Source organism: Anguilla rostrata, chromosome 14, assembly GCF_018555375.3.
Source record: "Anguilla rostrata isolate EN2019 chromosome 14, ASM1855537v3, whole genome shotgun sequence".
Classification (NCBI taxonomy): Eukaryota; Metazoa; Chordata; class Actinopteri; order Anguilliformes; family Anguillidae; genus Anguilla; species Anguilla rostrata.
The window spans coordinates 27,363,800-27,380,987 of record NC_057946.1 but is presented as its reverse complement, the minus strand read 5'-3'; the positions used below and the strand labels follow the sequence as shown (position 1 = coordinate 27,380,987).

General features: G+C 43.8%; 1 protein-coding gene across 2 annotated transcripts; it reads left to right on the top strand.

Annotated features, from left to right (window-relative positions):
- Window positions 1-393: 393 nt before the first annotated feature.
- snx30 (sorting nexin family member 30) lies at window positions 394-16,495 on the top strand. 2 transcript variants are annotated; one of them, XM_064309035.1, is made up of 9 exons: window positions 394-701; window positions 6,315-6,503; window positions 8,549-8,659; window positions 8,810-8,968; window positions 9,671-9,866; window positions 10,941-11,140; window positions 13,008-13,103; window positions 13,716-13,868; window positions 15,672-16,495. In XM_064309035.1, the coding sequence occupies exons 1-9, from the start codon at window positions 561-563 to the stop codon at window positions 15,741-15,743; spliced, it is 1,317 nt and encodes a 438-aa protein (XP_064165105.1). In that variant the 5' UTR covers window positions 394-560; the 3' UTR covers window positions 15,744-16,495. The 2 variants fall into 2 exon arrangements, with proteins under 2 accessions (XP_064165105.1, XP_064165106.1); XM_064309036.1 differs by having other exon boundaries at window positions 395-701; window positions 13,008-13,094.
- Window positions 16,496-17,188: the final 693 nt, after the last annotated feature.

Sequence of the window (17,188 nt, the reverse complement as noted above, 5' to 3'; positions counted from 1 at the left end):
TTCTGGTTTGAAAAAAAGTCAATATAGCTTTCTCCAACCTTGTAAAAGTATATGATTTAAATAGGCTAGTATATTGTTTTAAATAGGCTAATATATTAACTTTGCTGAAAAACTACACATTATGTTTTAAGTAACCCGTGCAGTCACGAAAATGCAAATGTGCTTGCTTGCTTTCGACCTTCCTCTCTAACCAATGTTTGGCCTAATTCGCTTGTTTAATATTCAGGCATATATCAATACGTTCTGATTTTTCGGTCTCAGTGCTCGTCCGTTAAGCGTCCAGGCGGACACTGTTCTCCATTGACTTTATTGGATTATATCTTGAAGCTTTCACCTACATCTATGGGAAAGCTCACGTGAAAACCTCGCTGTTTCCTGTCTTTATATTGTACTTCCGGAACTGCGCAGTGTACGTCAGCTGACTGTGCGCAGGGTAGTTTTGCTGTTTGTTCACGGCATTGGTACAGCTAACTGGCTAGCCAGCAATCAAGCAAACCACTTACTAGCTAAGATCTGAATATTTGCGGAAAATCTGAGAGCGTTTTCCTGTCGCTTGCACAATGAGTGCTGGCACCCCTAAATCTCTACCATCATCGGGGCAGAAATCCATTCAAGATATCAGCCACCCTCTTTCTGCCGAGGACTCCGTTCTCACACCCAGCCCTGATTTGGGAAACACTACGAGCAGCATCGGGGAGAAGGTAACGTTAGAATTCTGATGGAAATCTGACTTGCTACATGGCAACATTTTGCTATCGGGGTCATTCAATAATTGTATGTATTGCTAGTGGCCTAAATAAGGTCAATTAAGCCAAACGTAAAGAATGGCTAAGTTTGGTATATTCTGTGTGCAACCTATATGAATAAAACAATGTGACGTTTGCTTGCGAATGCACCTTGTTATTTGGCAAGATATTTAGTTTGCTCTCGTTGGTTAATATTGACACCTAGCCATAGATCACGACGCGTATAAATTTAGATAGCTTGCTAGCGTTCAATATTGGTCGCCAGCTGCCGAATTGACTAACCAGCCAAGTTAGTCTGTTCCACACAATAAATAATATGGTTATTTGTTTGGATAATGTCGCTAGCTAACAATAGCGAGGTGGTGACCGCCGTTTTTATTTTAATGTATTGCTGTTGCTGTTTTATCACTATTCACCAGAATTCGGATAGCTAAGCTATACGGCTTTTCATCTGAGCATTTGGCACAAACAAATACAACTAAAAATACATAAAGTGACTACAGCGAGTTCGCTACTAAGGAATAGATTTTAATAGCGAGCGCTGTTTGTTTGCGCTAACAGACCATTCGATTGATGGATAACGTAGCTGATGTTACGTGTATTGTCTTAAAAGCAGTATTTTCTCCCTCTTCAATAATGGCAGGTGGCTACCCCTTTCTTCGAATACCGACTGTACCCTTACCAATACTTGCGAACTTGTTAGCACTAGCTGCAGCCTCCAGTAGTTGAACTGGCAGAAACAGGTTAGGTATTCTCGTAAATTGAAACAATGTGGCTGACATAATGTGTAGTTTAATACTAAGTTAAATAAAATGTGTATTCTTCCCAACTGCACGAGAGTAAACGTGTATTGTTATTCTCATCCATACGTGTGCTTTTAGTTTTTACTTCTGTTGTTATTCTCTCATGTGCTTTTATTTATCCTTTAACAATTTTCACTGAATAGCATTAAGTCCAATGCACCTTTAAGTAAAATTTGTTTCATTTTAATGATTTACTTGGTCTAGCCCTATGCATGCACCAATGTTGGTTACCACTGACGGATTATTTTTAACTAGAGTTTTTAGCACTCGTGGTTTTAAGTGGAAATTCTATCATTATTCAGTTCTGTGGAAGCATCTGCATTATTGCTTTTTGTGGTGTGGTTTCAATTAGTCCCACTCTTTCAAATTCGATTTCCAAATTGGATTGGATTTCCAAAATGTTCATGTTCACCACCAAATTAGTAGTTTTATTTTCCTGAAAGACATAAAGCCCACTTTATAATTATAGATTTCAGGTGATACTCTTGAAGTGGATTGAAGTGAAAGGCTATAGCTGCTGGATGTATACATTTATTTAAACTTTAATTATTTGATTTTCTGACCTCATTGTGAAAATTGCACTTTGTACCCATAACTCCTCTGGACAACTGCTGTCCTTGTTTTGCTGCAATTTTGTCTGTCATATACTATGGCATAGGCTTGTAATTGTAGTTATGCCTATTATTTATACTTGTTGTACTTATACTTGTGCAATGTTGCTGTTTTTGCTGTTGTTATTCTTGCTTGTTTTCTTACAGCTTTTTTGCTTAGTTGTTATTTTTGTTGCCACAGGTCTGTTTTGTTAGTCCTATGTTATTGTTTAGTTTGTATGTTTCTATGAGTGAGGTCCTGTTTTATTGATGTTTGACTATATGTTGGTAAGTGAAGCGTAGTTGAAGTACTGTTATTACAACGGCAGCGGGCGACGTCCTCTACACCAGCTGTGAACGCGGCACGAACCGGGTGCGAAACTTGTGCGACACAAGCGTACTGAAGCGTAGTTTTTCGCTTCTGTTCTGTTTTTCTGCTTGCCGCGCGTCATGATGACCTGTTTATACACAGAAATATGCTCTAAAATGCTAGGTACACATGCTCTGATTTATATTTCATCCTTATATTAGGCTACTGGGGGTGTGTCCCTAGTTCCCTCCCAGATATTTTACAAGCAGCTAAAAAATACAAGCCTTTTTGTTTTTGTATTGTCCTTGCAGAAAAAAACTGGAACCAGGGGAAAAGGCAAACTTAGTTTCGCTATCTTATTTTGCGGAGGGAGTGGGGTAAATTGGAAAATACACCACAGGAAGACGTAGCCTATTGAATGATGTAGAAGTGAATGCACCAAGGAGCGGTTTGTTAGCTCGAGTGTTGGAAGGTAGTTTTTAACCAACCACTGCTCAGCCTATTTGATTTATCCGATGTCTTCGTTCGCCGAGCTTTCAAAAAGGGCTTGTTAATAAAAAGAAGGTAATCCACAGCGCTTTAAAAAATCAGATTATTTAGTGGTCTTGCCGATGAAAATGCACCTATTTTATAAATGAAGTTGTAAGCAAGCTTTTATTGCACTTGTACTTCACAGCTTCCGGTGTTCATGGCATTGTGGTGTTCATATCCCTTCAAGTTTAAACTGTTACGCTATCTTTTTGATGATTAGCTGCTTTTACTAAATCTGATCATATAAATGTTTTGACGTGAATAACAAGAGGACACGGGAATCCCAATGGTTGATTACGGATTATTTATTATTATGATCATTACATATTCTTTATAAAGTTGGCACGCTTGTTAACCAAACAAATAAATTAAATACAGTTTGAGATTGATTATTATGTAGGCTACGTTGCTATTTAAGCTTATGGTAATTCTTTACTTTCTCACGTATTTACAGGAGTTAACAAAATATTACCAAATTAACAAACTGAAAAAGGTCTCTCGCCAAGTATTCACTTAATCCATAATCAACAGTCGTGAACAAACGTGAAATACACGATATAATCCCACTGCAGAATGCGAGAGCTACTAGGAATATAGAGCTTTAAGCAAGCCTTTGCGCGACACAAACGGAACCCGTGTAGACACACAACGCGCCGTGCTGCTTCGCCGTGCTGCTTACGCGCCGCTTACGCTACGCGTGCGATGGGTACCCGGCGTGTTGTGACAATGTGTGAGCATTGCATCCCCTGTCCTAGCAGTCTTCCTATGATCGTCATCCAACACAGAAGTTTAGACCGATGTAGGGAACTGCAGTGTGAGCATTTAGTTTAATCTGCTTCAGATATCCAAATGCACCTAACCATTCAGTGATAATGATACACAACGAAAGGCTTTGATTTTGTTATTTATAAGCCCAGTCAAGTGATAATGTGTCCACACTCCACAGAAGTATTTAGCTTCTTCGGACTGGTTGAAAAGCTAATTTCATACCATCCAACAAGCTTTTAAGTAGGCTCTTTGAGCTTTTTAATGGTCCAGTAATCTACCCTAAGTGTTCACAGGAAAATGTTTTCCCTCTGAAAAATTGATGTTACTGGCTAGGCCTATTCTTGTTTCTGCTTTTAGACCCCTTGCAGTTCTGTGCACGAGAATAACTGGATGCTGTGTAATTTGAACAGACCTTCATTCTTGATTAAATCGCAGCTCCTTTTTAAGTGCGTCTCAAAGGAGGACTGTGCTGTGCTAGCTTTAAACATTCCTTCGAAGACAAGTGTGATTAGTTTGGACTGGCTGATTACTGCCTGGATCCCAGCTGTGTAGGAGGCGGAACGGGCCCACATGTTGGTCGGGAGGAAAATCTGCTGAAAGGAGTTTTCACGCAAAGATGTTCAGTGAAAATCACAAAGATCAGTCAGCCAATAGTTGTTGTGTGCGCGGGCATGTAAATTTACACAAAATGAAATCTAGCTGTAAAGTTCACAGTTCAGTCAGATTGCCAAAACGGATGTACGAATGAAAATGTTTTCTCCTTGAAGTTTTATCATTAATAAAAGAAAAACTGGTCAGTAGATATTTGCAGGAGGAGACGCAACATGGCTAAAATGATCGTTACTGTAACCTGGGGAAAAGGCAGAGAAACATAGCTTAACTGACAGGGTCCTGCGGTTGTTGTGATGCATTTCCTTGAAGACCATCTGCTTCCTGTCATTTTATTCCTCTCTAGATTTATATCCCAATATATATTTTCTCTGTTTGAATTATTTTTGGACCCAGTTCAGTGCTTACAAATGTTTCAGGGATACTGTTTAATGCAGTTTGTAATTGATCTCAGACAACAGTGGGAAGAAATTCAGTATGAATGCTCTATTTTTGGTTAAGAAAGAAACATGATCTCTGTACGCACTCAACCTTGTTAAATTAACTACACAGTACAAGATGTAGGCTAGATACAGCTTTAGCCCACAGGAAGCCTCATACCAGTGCTTTTATGTCATCTATTTTATTTTAAGTGATGCTAATGAAAGCGAATGTCTGTTTCACGTGAGAATTAGGCCTATTTAGGAACAACAGTAGTTTTGCTTTTTCCAGAAGCAGGTGGAAAGTGTTTTGAGTGACATTTAACTTTCCAATGTACGAAAGCTAAATGCATGTGCATTTCTCTACAGTTTATCGCCCGTAACATTTTCTGGCTGCAAACCATTATTCGTTTCATTTGAAATTTGTCGCATCAACTCGGATTTATGTAGCGATTAATGTTGCGGGATGTTACCTCGTCACTTTCGTCCGTATTTGGTAGGGCCTTAACCAAAGTGGGACCGCCCCCTTGCTGTGGTCAGCAAGTGAAACTGAGGGATGATTGTGTCCTGTGGTTTTTTTTTTTGCTTGTTTGTTGAGCTGCGTGCCGCTTTGCCATGCTGCCTCTGAATAGACGGATTGTGGTCGTCTCTGAGGGATGGTCATGTCACGGAGTCGTCCATTCAGCGGACGTTGATTGCTCCGAGCTGTCCCCCCGAAACCGCCACGGGCTGATTGATATTACGGTTACTCGCGATTGATAACGGCATTTCCTTCCCGTTTTTAAAACGGATCGTCCGGCGCAGTCGACCTAGCGCGAGTCTAACTAATGGCGGAACCGGCTGTCAAAGTCGTGCGGCACCGAACGTTCCAACATCCCGTCGGAATACGGTCTGAATTTTAGCTTTGCTAATCGTAGTCGGTCGTTTCGATCCTTAGTCATGATGACAGGACGTCTCTGTGCTGGGCATTAGTCTTGTTACGCATGCTGCTTTAGGGCTGATCATTTATAGATTTATATGAAGCATCAGGACTAATTCAAAGAGGGATCCTCAGATTTTCCTTCATCCTGAAGAATGGAACAGACATTGGAAGTGATAGTATGTGGAAGCAAATCAGCTACTATTACAAATTTATCCTATCTCTAGTGTATAATGGATACTTTTACATACATGCACAGTTCCGTGGAAATTGTCAAGCTCAGGTCAGGCACAGGTTTTTTGATATATTTTAATTTAGACGGCTGCATGCAGGAAAAGTGCTCAACATTGCAATGAAGTTCATTTTGAAATTTGAAATAAATCATGAATTTACTCCGCTAATTTAAACATTGACTCTTTAGAGTAGGTTTTTAGGAATGTTTTTTTTTCAGCATTCAAAGTCAATGTTCTAGAACTCCATTGCTTTCAATTACCAGTAGTGATTGTTACATCAGCATTAGAATGTTCAGTTAAGAACATTCTGATCACATATTTGTGATCTCGCACCTACACCTTGTGCAGTTTAAATTTTGGTTATAACCGAGTCGTCCCTTCATTAGGACCTGAGCCTACCCAACGGCACCCCAGTGGACACGTCCAGCCCCGCCTCCTCGTCCTCCCTACTGAACCGACTGCAGCTGGACGATGACCTGGACGGAGAAACGCGCGACCTGTTCGTCACCGTCGACGACCCCAAAAAGCATGTGTCCACCATGGAAACCTACATCACTTACAGAGTCAGCACAAAGGTAAGGGGGTGGAGTCTCATGCAGGAAGTGACATAACGGCGGCTCAGGAAGTTGTATCAGATTTAAGGCCCACAGCTGTCTGTCTCCACACTTCTTAATTTACATTACGTTTATTTAGCAGATGCTTTTACCCAAAGCGACGTACAATAAGTGCATACCAAAGGTCACTGGAACAACTACAAACACAGGTCTGATGAGGTGCAATACTTATTTTCTACAGTTATTCATAGCCATTTTCGCTTTGATTCCATTTCTGTGGTGGGGTTTCCAAGCAAGATCCCTATTTGGAACGGTTGGGTTTGTATGCTGATACAGATTGCAGATTACTGAACAGCGGGAGGAGGTTTGCCCGATGGCAGTCCTGGCCTATTAAAAACCTCCCTCCCCGCGCGCACCCTGCTGCGCGGCTGGCCGCGGTCGCTGCCAGACCGCCGAGCACGTCCGTGTGCTGGAGCACGGTGCCTCGGCGGGGTTAACCACCCGACAGCCCTCGTATTTTTAGAGTCTTGCAGATAAATGTGAAATTACGCACGGCTACGAAACGCGCCCGGCCCCTTTCCTGTAGTCTGCTGCCACGTTGTTATATGAGAAATATGAAATTGATGTACTTTGGCTGAGAGAGGAAGCAGGCTGCCACTGCTAGGCCTGGCATATCTCTCCTTTAGGAAGCAGTGCAGCTGCCTGAGAAGACCTGAAATGGACCTCAGTGCTCGACTTCCAAGCCTCTGTTTCGGTTATATGCGGTCAGAGAAGCCCTCATTCCTGGTCGTGAGACTGCAGTCTGCACTTGTCTTGTCAAAGCACAGAACTGCCGGTCGGTGTTTTCACAGAACAGATGGGCGAAAGGTATTAAGCCTGGTCCAGTGAGCAGAGAACTGTAAGCTTGACTTTGAGCTCATAAACTGTATCTTGGTAACCGGCTGGTCAGCCTGATAAAACCTGATTATGGCAGCTTCTAACAACCACTCTAATGTCAGGATATCAGATGTCATTGTTTGAGGGGCCAGTTCCTGTCTTTTAACAAAGATAACTTTTTGTGTGGCTTATTATAGGCTAACACGAGCATTTGAAATTATGACAAAAACCCAGCTGCTTTAACACAATAAAAAATGTTTTACTGTGCCCAGGAGTATAGATACAGTGCAGTTGTGCACTGTAGTACAACTATTACTGCAGGTAAAATGGTGTTTTTTTTTTTTTTTTGAAAGCAAAGCAGACCGTGCAAAGTAGCTGGGGTTTTAGCTGTCAGTTTAAATGGTGAAAATGAACAGGTCTGTTAACCGCCTTCCTGCACTGTGGGTTAATGGCCTCCCCCGCTTTGATTTTCAGAGGGCCGAAGCGTGTTCCTGGAGGTTTAATAGTCTGGTGAACTATTAATCTGGTTCCCGTGCTCACGCTCCTGTCACACTGTTCATTAATGGGGGGAAAAAAACCCTGCTGTGAGAACAGTACACCTCACAGTACGGCACCTCACAGCGACGTGATCCGAAACGCGAAAATGAGAGCGCGACCGGGAAACGTGTCCGCGTTTCGAAAATGCTACTACCCGCCAGACCTCGATGAAACGCTCAATCCGCCTTATGGTCATTTGGGTCCTCTGGAGCAGTGGTTCTGAAACTGGGGTCTGTGGCCCCCCAGTGGGGGGGCACGTAGACAGGGGGTCGGTGAAAAATTCTAGGCTACATTGTTCTGATAATTATGTATTAATTATGTATCATGTACATTCATTAAAATAATATAAAATATGAATGACGAGGTCATAGCCTTATACAGAAATAGTGTGAGAAATAGGCCTAATATGAAATTATTTGTTCGATACGTATGTGAAGGGGTCCTCAAAAGATTTTCTCCCATAAAAGGGATCCTTGGTGGGGAAAAAAAGTTTGAGAACCCCTGCTCTGGAGAGCAGAGGCTGTTGTTGGTACCCTGAGTCTTACCCCTCTCCCTCTCCCTCTCCCCCTCCCCCTCTCCCTCTCCCTCTCCCTCTCCCTCTCCCTCTCCCTCCCCTCTCCCTCCTCTCCTCTCCTCGCCTCTTTGACCGCCAGACCAGCAGGACCGAGTTCGACCTGCCGGAGTACTCGGTGCGCAGGCGGTACCAGGACTTCGATTGGCTGAGGATCAAACTGGAAGAGAGTCAACCCACGCATCTCATTCCCGTAGGTAGTGGCCCCTCCCACCCCCGGCTGCATTCCGAACGTCTCATTTGCATGTCCCGCCCCCCCCGCGTTTAAAATCAAAGGTCGTCGATGGTGAAACTCGGGCCGGGTCAAAATTTTGAAAAGTCTTTTTCCGGTTTACTTTCACAGCCCCTCCCCGAGAAGTTTGTGATGAAGGGGGTGGTGGACAGGTTTTCGGAAGAATTTGTGGAGACCAGGAGGAAGGCCTTGGACAAATTTCTGAAGAGGGTGGCGGACCACCCCGTACTGTCCTTTAACGAGCACTTGAACGTCTTTCTTTCCGCCAAGGTGAGAGCGCCGCCATTGTTTAGAGACAAATGACTAAAGCAAGCAGATATCCATGGTAACCAGTTCATGTGTTGGTGCTGTCTGTGGCCAATGGAAAGATTATAGGCTACCCAGTCACATGTTCTGGTTGATGAACGTGACGAAGACCTTTGAGGTCGAAACGTTGTACAATTAAATCACTTTGTGAGCAAAAATAAGTGTGCGGATATACTCTCTCTTCTTACCGAAGATATAGGCTAGCCACATCAGCTGAGCTCGAACTGCGTCGTGCATTTATTTACGATGGAATCACAAACTGATACTGCAGATCCTGTGGAGAGGGCAGTTGTAAATTGCTGTGCTGTGTGTTCTGTACTGCAGTTGTATGGGTGTGATTTATCATTGTTCCTACCAGATGCTTCTTAGCCACCAACTGACAGAACATGAGTAATTACCGAGGTATCTGATAGCTATCCTATAACGGTTATTAACAGCAGCGAGGATACTGTTATGACTGAATATCAGCTTTCATTGTAACCTGGCCTGCAGTCCTCTACACTTCTCACACCTCACACTTTTATAGATGGCTTTAGCTCCGGTCAAACCCTCGCGCTTTCCCCCCCTCCCCCTTGTGTCTCTGAACACAATCGCGGTGGTGACAGTCTCAGTGTTCCTGGCTCAGGTTTTAACCGGTGATTTTATATGTTTTTTTTTGGTCCTCAGGATTTGAACGCGTATAAGAGGCAAGGGCTGGCCCTGCTGACCAAAATGGGGGAGTCGGTGAAGTACGTCACCGGGGGTTACAAGCTGCGGGCTCGGCCGGCGGAGTTCGCCGCCATGGGCGACTACCTGGACGTGTTCACGCAGAAGCTGGGCACCATCGACAGGATAGCGCAGAGGATCATCAAAGAGCAGTCGGGTGAGGCTTTGCTGGGTGTGTAGAGCAGGGCCCTGCTCCTGGAGGTCTACCGTCCTGTTGGTTTTCACTCCAACAGTAATAAAGCTACCCCTTATTCAACCGATAGAGATCACACTGAGCTGCTAATTAATAGAATGAGATGTGCTAAATTAGGGTTGGTGTGAGAACAGTCTCCAGGAACAGGGTTTGGCACCCCTGCTTTAGAGGGAGTGGAGAGTGGGGGGTAGGAGTGGATCTCTGATGATGATTATGGATATATATTGACAAATTTCAAAAGAAACAGTACTCAAAAATGTACTCCAGCTTATAAACTTGTTGAATAACCTATAATAATGATAATAATAATGATAAGAATGATCATACTGGCATTGTACAAAAGCAAATGAATAGAAACAACACCAAAAAATTAGATTTTACTGTCATTTTAACACATCAATGCCTCAAAAATTTCTCAATTACAACCTACAATCAATATTCAATTTTGCAATATTTTTTGGCATCCCTAAGCATATGAGCTGTATGGACTGTAATGACTATTCACAATGAAAAATAACTTTGTGAGGAGAATAGACAGATGGACACTTTGTTTTTGTTTGTTTATTCCTCCAGCTTTAAATGATTTGTATGACAAAGAACACGCTGCCAAAATGCAGACTGCCTATTTGCCATTGAAAGAGCTCTTAATTGTTGTATTGTGGTGCGTTGGTCGACTGGTGTGTGCAGTTTGCCTGTGTGTACTCCTCTGGTGCGGTGGCTGTAGAGTCCAGCTTGTGGACAGAGTTAAACGAACATGGGGGCTGGCAGCGTGCGTCTCTCGCTCTCCTGAATCCACAAAGAACGCGCCAGAAACACGGCGTTCCCACAAAAACGCAACTGGATGTTCCGAATTCCATTCCAAAAAACACTATTTGTACTTAAGATTTGTATAAAAAAAAAAAAAAAAACGAATTCAAATCTGAATAGGTTCTTTCAGCCTGTCTTCCCCCGTTCATGTTGTGGAGCGTGGCAGGGCTGTGGGATTGTGGGTAGCCCGGCGCTGACGCGGCACCCCTCGCCGTTTTCCCGCCTTTGCAGAGTACCTGGTGGAGCTGCGGGAGTACGGGCCGGTCTACTCCGGCTGGGCCTCGTCCGAGGGGGACCTGCGGGAGCCCCTGGAGGGCGTGTCGGGGTGCGTGGCCAGCTGCTCCACGGCGCTGGAGGAGCTCACGGAGGACATGAGCGAGGACTTCCTCCCCGTGCTGCGGGAGTACGTCCTCTACATCGAGTCCATGAAGGTAGTCGCCGCCGTTTCCCCTGCCCGCCCGCCTTTCAGCGTAAAGCTGGGTTTATACTTGCTGCGGAAACCGACTTTGGCTAGTTTGTACGAGCTAAATGACGTATAATGACACGTTTGCGGGGAAAACAAAACTCTGCATTGACTTTGGCCTCACAGTGTGCACGTCCCTCTTGGCCGACCAAGCCGACATTCACACAACAATGTCAATGCGGAGATTGCCTGCTATTGGTCTAAAATATCACACGGGTGGCTGCTTTGCCTTGTTTTCGTTTTGTGAAAATGGCATGCTCTCTGGCCGTCTCTTCGTCTGATGTGCGGCGGGGAGGTGGGTTCGGAGCCTGTTCTTTCTGAGACATTTCCCCGTTCCTGGTGAGGCGGGGCCCGCTTCCGGCGCGGACGCGTTTTTGCTCCCTACGCACTTTTGTCACCGCACGCGGCGGATTAGTGCCTTGTGCTCCCCGGCTGGGTTTGCTCCGTCAGTGCTGAGAGAGCACGGTTGCGCAACCGCTAGCAGCTATTCACTTCCTCTTCTCCTCCCCCCTAATAATTTTACTGCTTCCTCCCCGCGTTTATTTAGGGAGAGTCATCTCCCAACCTTTGCTGAAGTAAGACTTTTTGGGAGGGGGACGTATTTGTCATACGGTTGTTCATCTGCCTCCCGTCCTGTGTTTTGTCTGGGTTTTAATGAAGCCAAAAATGAATGGCGCCAGCCCGTTGATTTGGTTTTATTGAAGTGTGTCCTGATTAGCACGTTAGCCAACATCAGTCTTTGTTCTATCTGAGAGTCCCAAGGCATCCACCTCACGCAATGACAATGAGGTGATGGCCTTTAAGTATTTATTGTTTCTGAGTTGTTTATCGTTATCATTGTTTCTTGTTTATGAGGGTGCTCGCGCTTGAAATGTACATATATGCTATTAATTAGTAACGCGCCACTGAAGGTAAAATCCCTATAGGCCGCACTGCCGTTTTTATCCTCCAGCAAATCGCATACCCGCGTCAGCTGACCGCCTGCGGGTGCCTAAAAATCTGTGTCGCGGGGCTCGGGAGCGCGGCGGCGGGCGGACTCGTTCTCTAGCAGCTGTGCGTCTGCGGCCGCCGTTGGAACAGGCGCCGCTCTGTGATTTTTCCTCCAACGCAGCTGCTAATGAACAAACGACCGGGAGCCTCGGCTCGTCCCAGCTGCCGACGGGATGTTGCCGTGGCACCCGCAATCAACGGGGCCATCGCTCTTCCTGAGGAACGAGGGTGGGGGGGGGGCGGGGAGGATTAGAAATGGCCGGGAGGCACAGCCGGGCCAGGAGTTACTGAGGGGGGCGGGGGGGAGGCGAGCTGCTTTTTAACGGCTTCCACGTCTGAAGCTCGGAAACGCGCGCAAACCGAGGGGAGGCGACGTTAAGCGGCGGATGGAATTCTGAACCCTGTGGAACGAGCGCCAGGAACGAGCAGCGCGAACGTGGCAGTTCACTTCCTCTCCGTCCCCCCCCCCCCCGTCCCCCCCTTGGGTTTCCAAATAAATGTTTAACCTCAATGCTCTCTGAATTGAGTTACAGCGAACTTCAGTCTTGACTGTTTGTTTTAACAAAGTCAAATTGTGCCCTACTTTTGTAAATTTAAAGCTGTGTGTATTATTTTGACCAGTTTAAGTCTGTCCCGATCTTCAACATAAAGACACTTGACAAAAAACTTGACATTTGTTTGGACAAATGTGTTTAATTGTCCAAAAAAAGACCCAGATGCATTAAATAGTGATGACCAGTGTTTCATTAATGATGTAAATAAAAAATGTTTGCGTATGTGTCTGCTCTGTGTCTTGGTGTGCGTGCGCGTGTTCACTTTTTCCGTTTCGTTCTGCTTTCGATCAGAACGTCCTGAAGAAGAGAGACCAGGTCCAGGCCGAGTACGAGGCCAAGCTGGAAGCTGTGGCGTTTCGGAAGGAGGAGAGGACGGGGGTAAGCGCGGTGAGCCATGGCAGTAATTACGCTACGCTGCAGCCAAAAGATACATTAGCATCTCCTCTGTTTTTTTACAACGCAGTCTAGGCCTGCTAGTGCTGTGGTTGCCAGGTCAAAAACGTTAGGGAAATGGCCGTACGTGTTTGTGAGAGTGTTTGTGTGTGAAGTAGAATGAAATGAAACTTAGAAGAGAGAAAAAAAACAGAACTGACAGACGTTTGTACTTAACTTCTTAACATCCTATGCTAAAAGTTAAATGTAACCAGAACAGTGTTATTTTTTTTTTTAACCCTTTAATATGTGAGATCACTAACGCTGATGTAGCAATCTCTACTGGTAATTGAATGTAATGGAGTTTTAGAACACTGACTTTGAATGCTGTAAAGAAACATTCCAAAAACCCTACTCTTCAATGGGTTAAAAATATGTATATGTATATAAATATAAAAATAAATTTAATGCATGCAACTTCCTAGCTGCCACGGGGAGTGTGAACTACACTTCTTTATTAGAATACATTCACACTCAAACTCATATGTGAGAGTTTGAGTGTGTATGCTGGGACCCCTGAAGTCCTGGCTGGGTTGTAATGTGAAGTCCTTCACGCTGGCGCCTCAGGTGCCCACGGACGTGGAGAAGTGCCAGGATCGAGTGGAGTGCTTCAACGCGGACCTGAAGGCCGACTGGGACCGCTGGCAGAACAACAAGAGGCAGGACTTCAGGCAGCTGCTCACGGGCATGGCCGACAAAAACATCCAGTACTACGAGAAGGTGAGGGAGGCCGCGCCTCTGGAACCTGTCTGTGACAGCTGGGGACTATAGAGGTTATCCAAAATGGCTTATGTCCGTCAAGTGGTCTGCTGTGAAGTTTGAGGAGGAGGCGTATTTGCGCAGTTGCACCGTGAGTTTATTTATGCGAGCATGTTGAAGAAAATGGCTTCCAGTCAATAAAAAGAATAAAAAAGCACGGTGATATCGGTGCCTTGTAACCTTAGTAACGTTTTTCATACAGTGGACTCTGTGTTTTTAATAACATTCATTTGATAGCTGTTTTTTAAAAAATATTCTTGATCAGTTTAGGTTAAAATGAAAGAAATATACTGTTTTCGATAACTTATTTTTTTCCTGTTGTGTCCCATGCAAGTACCCAGTGTGGCCTTGTTGTAGATCTTGTTAGCTGATCTGTGCTGCCTGACATAAGGTAGCTGTAATAGCTGGAACGTGTGGAATTCCCCAACACACTGCTCCCATGCCAAACACTGACACTGCTCTGCGAAATTCCAGGGACTTCTGCCAAATGGGAAGTATTCGTGGAAAGAAACAGAAATCCAAGGCAGAGTTTTTCTTCTGTTTGGTTAATGTTAGGCTGATTATGTAAGAGGGTGCAATGTCCAATAGGGCTGATTTTTAAAAAAAAGAATGTGTCACAAATATGTTTATTTTGATAGATCACTGGAAGTGAAAGAGAAAAACATCTTTAAAACCCTTTGAACCTAATCTGTGAACATGAAAATTGAACAGAGCTTACTGGAAACAGTGTCGTAACATTATTTACATTGTATTTTCTATTTGGATGTCTGCTACACTCTGGCTGAATCAATAGTAGGAAATGTTTATTTAAAAACCTTAATGTTTTGGTCAGATGTATATGTAGGGTGTCATTTTAGTTGTGTCAACAGAAAAGCTTTTTAAGGCAGGCTAAATCCTTCTTTGTACTTACTCAAACAATGAATTGGTTTGTTACCTCTGTTTTGAACCTGGAAGTTTTGGTGCAGATCTGTACAAGCCAGTCATACAGGTTATATTTGAATAATTGTTTGTCAATTGTTTCAGTGGAGAATTTTTGGCTTGCAAAGGTATTTTTGCAAAGGTATTTTTCTTATTTGTTTTTTGCAACTTATCTTTCACTGGTGATCTTTATGAAGTTACATACTTTACATGCATCTCATGTTTCTATCATCAGATAGATGAGGCAACTCGGAGTAATCTCCAAAAGTGACTGGTAGCCAGTCACTGCTGCAGTGTTTGAAACCTCTGAAATAATGGTTATTTTAAGTGTAATTTTTTTATATTTAATAGTTAAATAAAAAAACTTTGGCACGTGGACAAACTGAACATCTTCAAACTATGCTTGTTTTTATAAAGAAAATTCAGAATGCTAGAAAATCAAATATGGTGGACATATGGATACTTGAGTTGTCTGTTGTCTTTGAGGGGATGGATATATCTGTCTCTCTGCTAAACAAGGAAAGTTGAGTTCCACATTTATTAAAAGGCAGACCAAATGCAATAATGTCACTCAAAGCTTGACAGTGACAAAATTTGGATGTTTATTGCAAACATCTGTACATAGTTGTACCACTGACATTTAAATATTATTTTTGCTTATTTCGCAGTTTTGTGGTGTAGCAAGATGGGCTTGAGAAAAAAACGCTTAGTTGATTTGTTTTGATTTTCACATGGTAAATTATTCGACCTGGTATGCACATGCTAACTGTGAGCTTTTGTTAGTATAAAGGGCAAAGTCTGACTGTGGGGTTCACCATTTGCTTGTGTCTCTGTCTACTCTTATAGTGCCTTGCAGCTTGGGAGTCCATCATTCCACTATTACAGGAGAAGCAGGACGCCAAAACGGACACGAACTGAGACTGAAAACTGCCTCACCCCACCCCCACCCCCACCACCCCACCCAGCCGCTCTTCTCCCTCGCGCCGAGGCCCAGGCTCTGCGTCGCGTGCGGCGCGCTCCAGGCGAACCTCTCTCCGGTGGGAGGGGCCCGTGAAGTGTAGATCGAGGGCGACACAGACTTGTCAAAAGACTGCAAGTATTTAGTCTGTTTTTTAAAAAAAAGGTGTTTATATTTGTGAGACCGTACCGAACCACCGTCCTGCCGCTCGGCTGTAGCAAGGTGGGCACGCCCCCCCCCAACCCCCTCCACCCAAAAAAACTCTGAGCACAGAACCTGGGCTCTCTCTTTGACCACCCATGCACTGAAGGGGACCCCCGGGTGAGTAGAAGCTTCGAATTTGAGCACCCAAAGGAATACCAAGACAAAGAAACAGGCAAACTAATGTGCGGAGGTTTTTTTGTTTGTTTGTTTCGTTTAGTTTTTTCGACTAGCACTAATTTGTAGATCGATTTGTAGATAAGCTGAAAAAGATTCTTTTGTAAATAATGTCGACTCTTGTAAAAGGAAGGAGAAACAGATCTGACCTTTGGTTACAGTGTGTTATTTTTCTTTTCACCCGAGATGCGTCAGAAAAAGTGCAATGTTACGGCCAAAGATTCAGAGAAAGGGTTTTTGTTTTTTTGTTTTGTTTGTTTATCCTATTTCTTTGTTAACTTCGATTTCAGTCCTTTATATATTGATGTCATTAAAAATGCTGCCTGCCTCTGAATTGTGGGAAAGTATCATTAACCGTGACATGATCGAACAAGGGTTTCATTCCAAACTTTTCAGTGCTCAAGGCAATAACTGACTTAGCAACTTAGGTAAGAAAACTTCTGCGTGCTACTCTGATCTCTACAGGAGGAGTGAATAAGTACTCCCTTGTGAAATGTGACAGGGAAGTGCAGCTCAACCTGTGTTAAATGAAGTTTCCATGAGGCAGATATCACTGATCCGTTTGCCAAACTTGAGACTGAGGACGTCTCTACACTAAAAAAAATAAGCTACGGTATCTATATTCCACAAAGGACACATCACACAACGTTTGTTTTGTTTGTTTGTTCGTTTTTCGTTCTAAAGAGGAGCACCTCGTTTTGTTTTAAATGCGCACGCACCTCTAGTTTTCAGGGCTGCATTTGGAGGCAGGGACAGGCAGATCTGGCAACACTTTCACACCTCAGCCGGTCAGCTCTGATGAAGTCACGCGTGAAGTGTGTTTGCATAGTAAGTAATTGTGCCTGAGGCCCAGGGTAACAGGTCTGAGACCTCAGTGAAGTCTGTTCTAGACTAATGGAACTACAACGATGTCACCTCGTTTTGTTATGTTTTCAAGATTTACAAGCTTACTGTAACATTAATAATAATAATAATAATTAGGGATGTGCTGAATTATGGATGTACACTTGAGTTCTTATTTAAAATG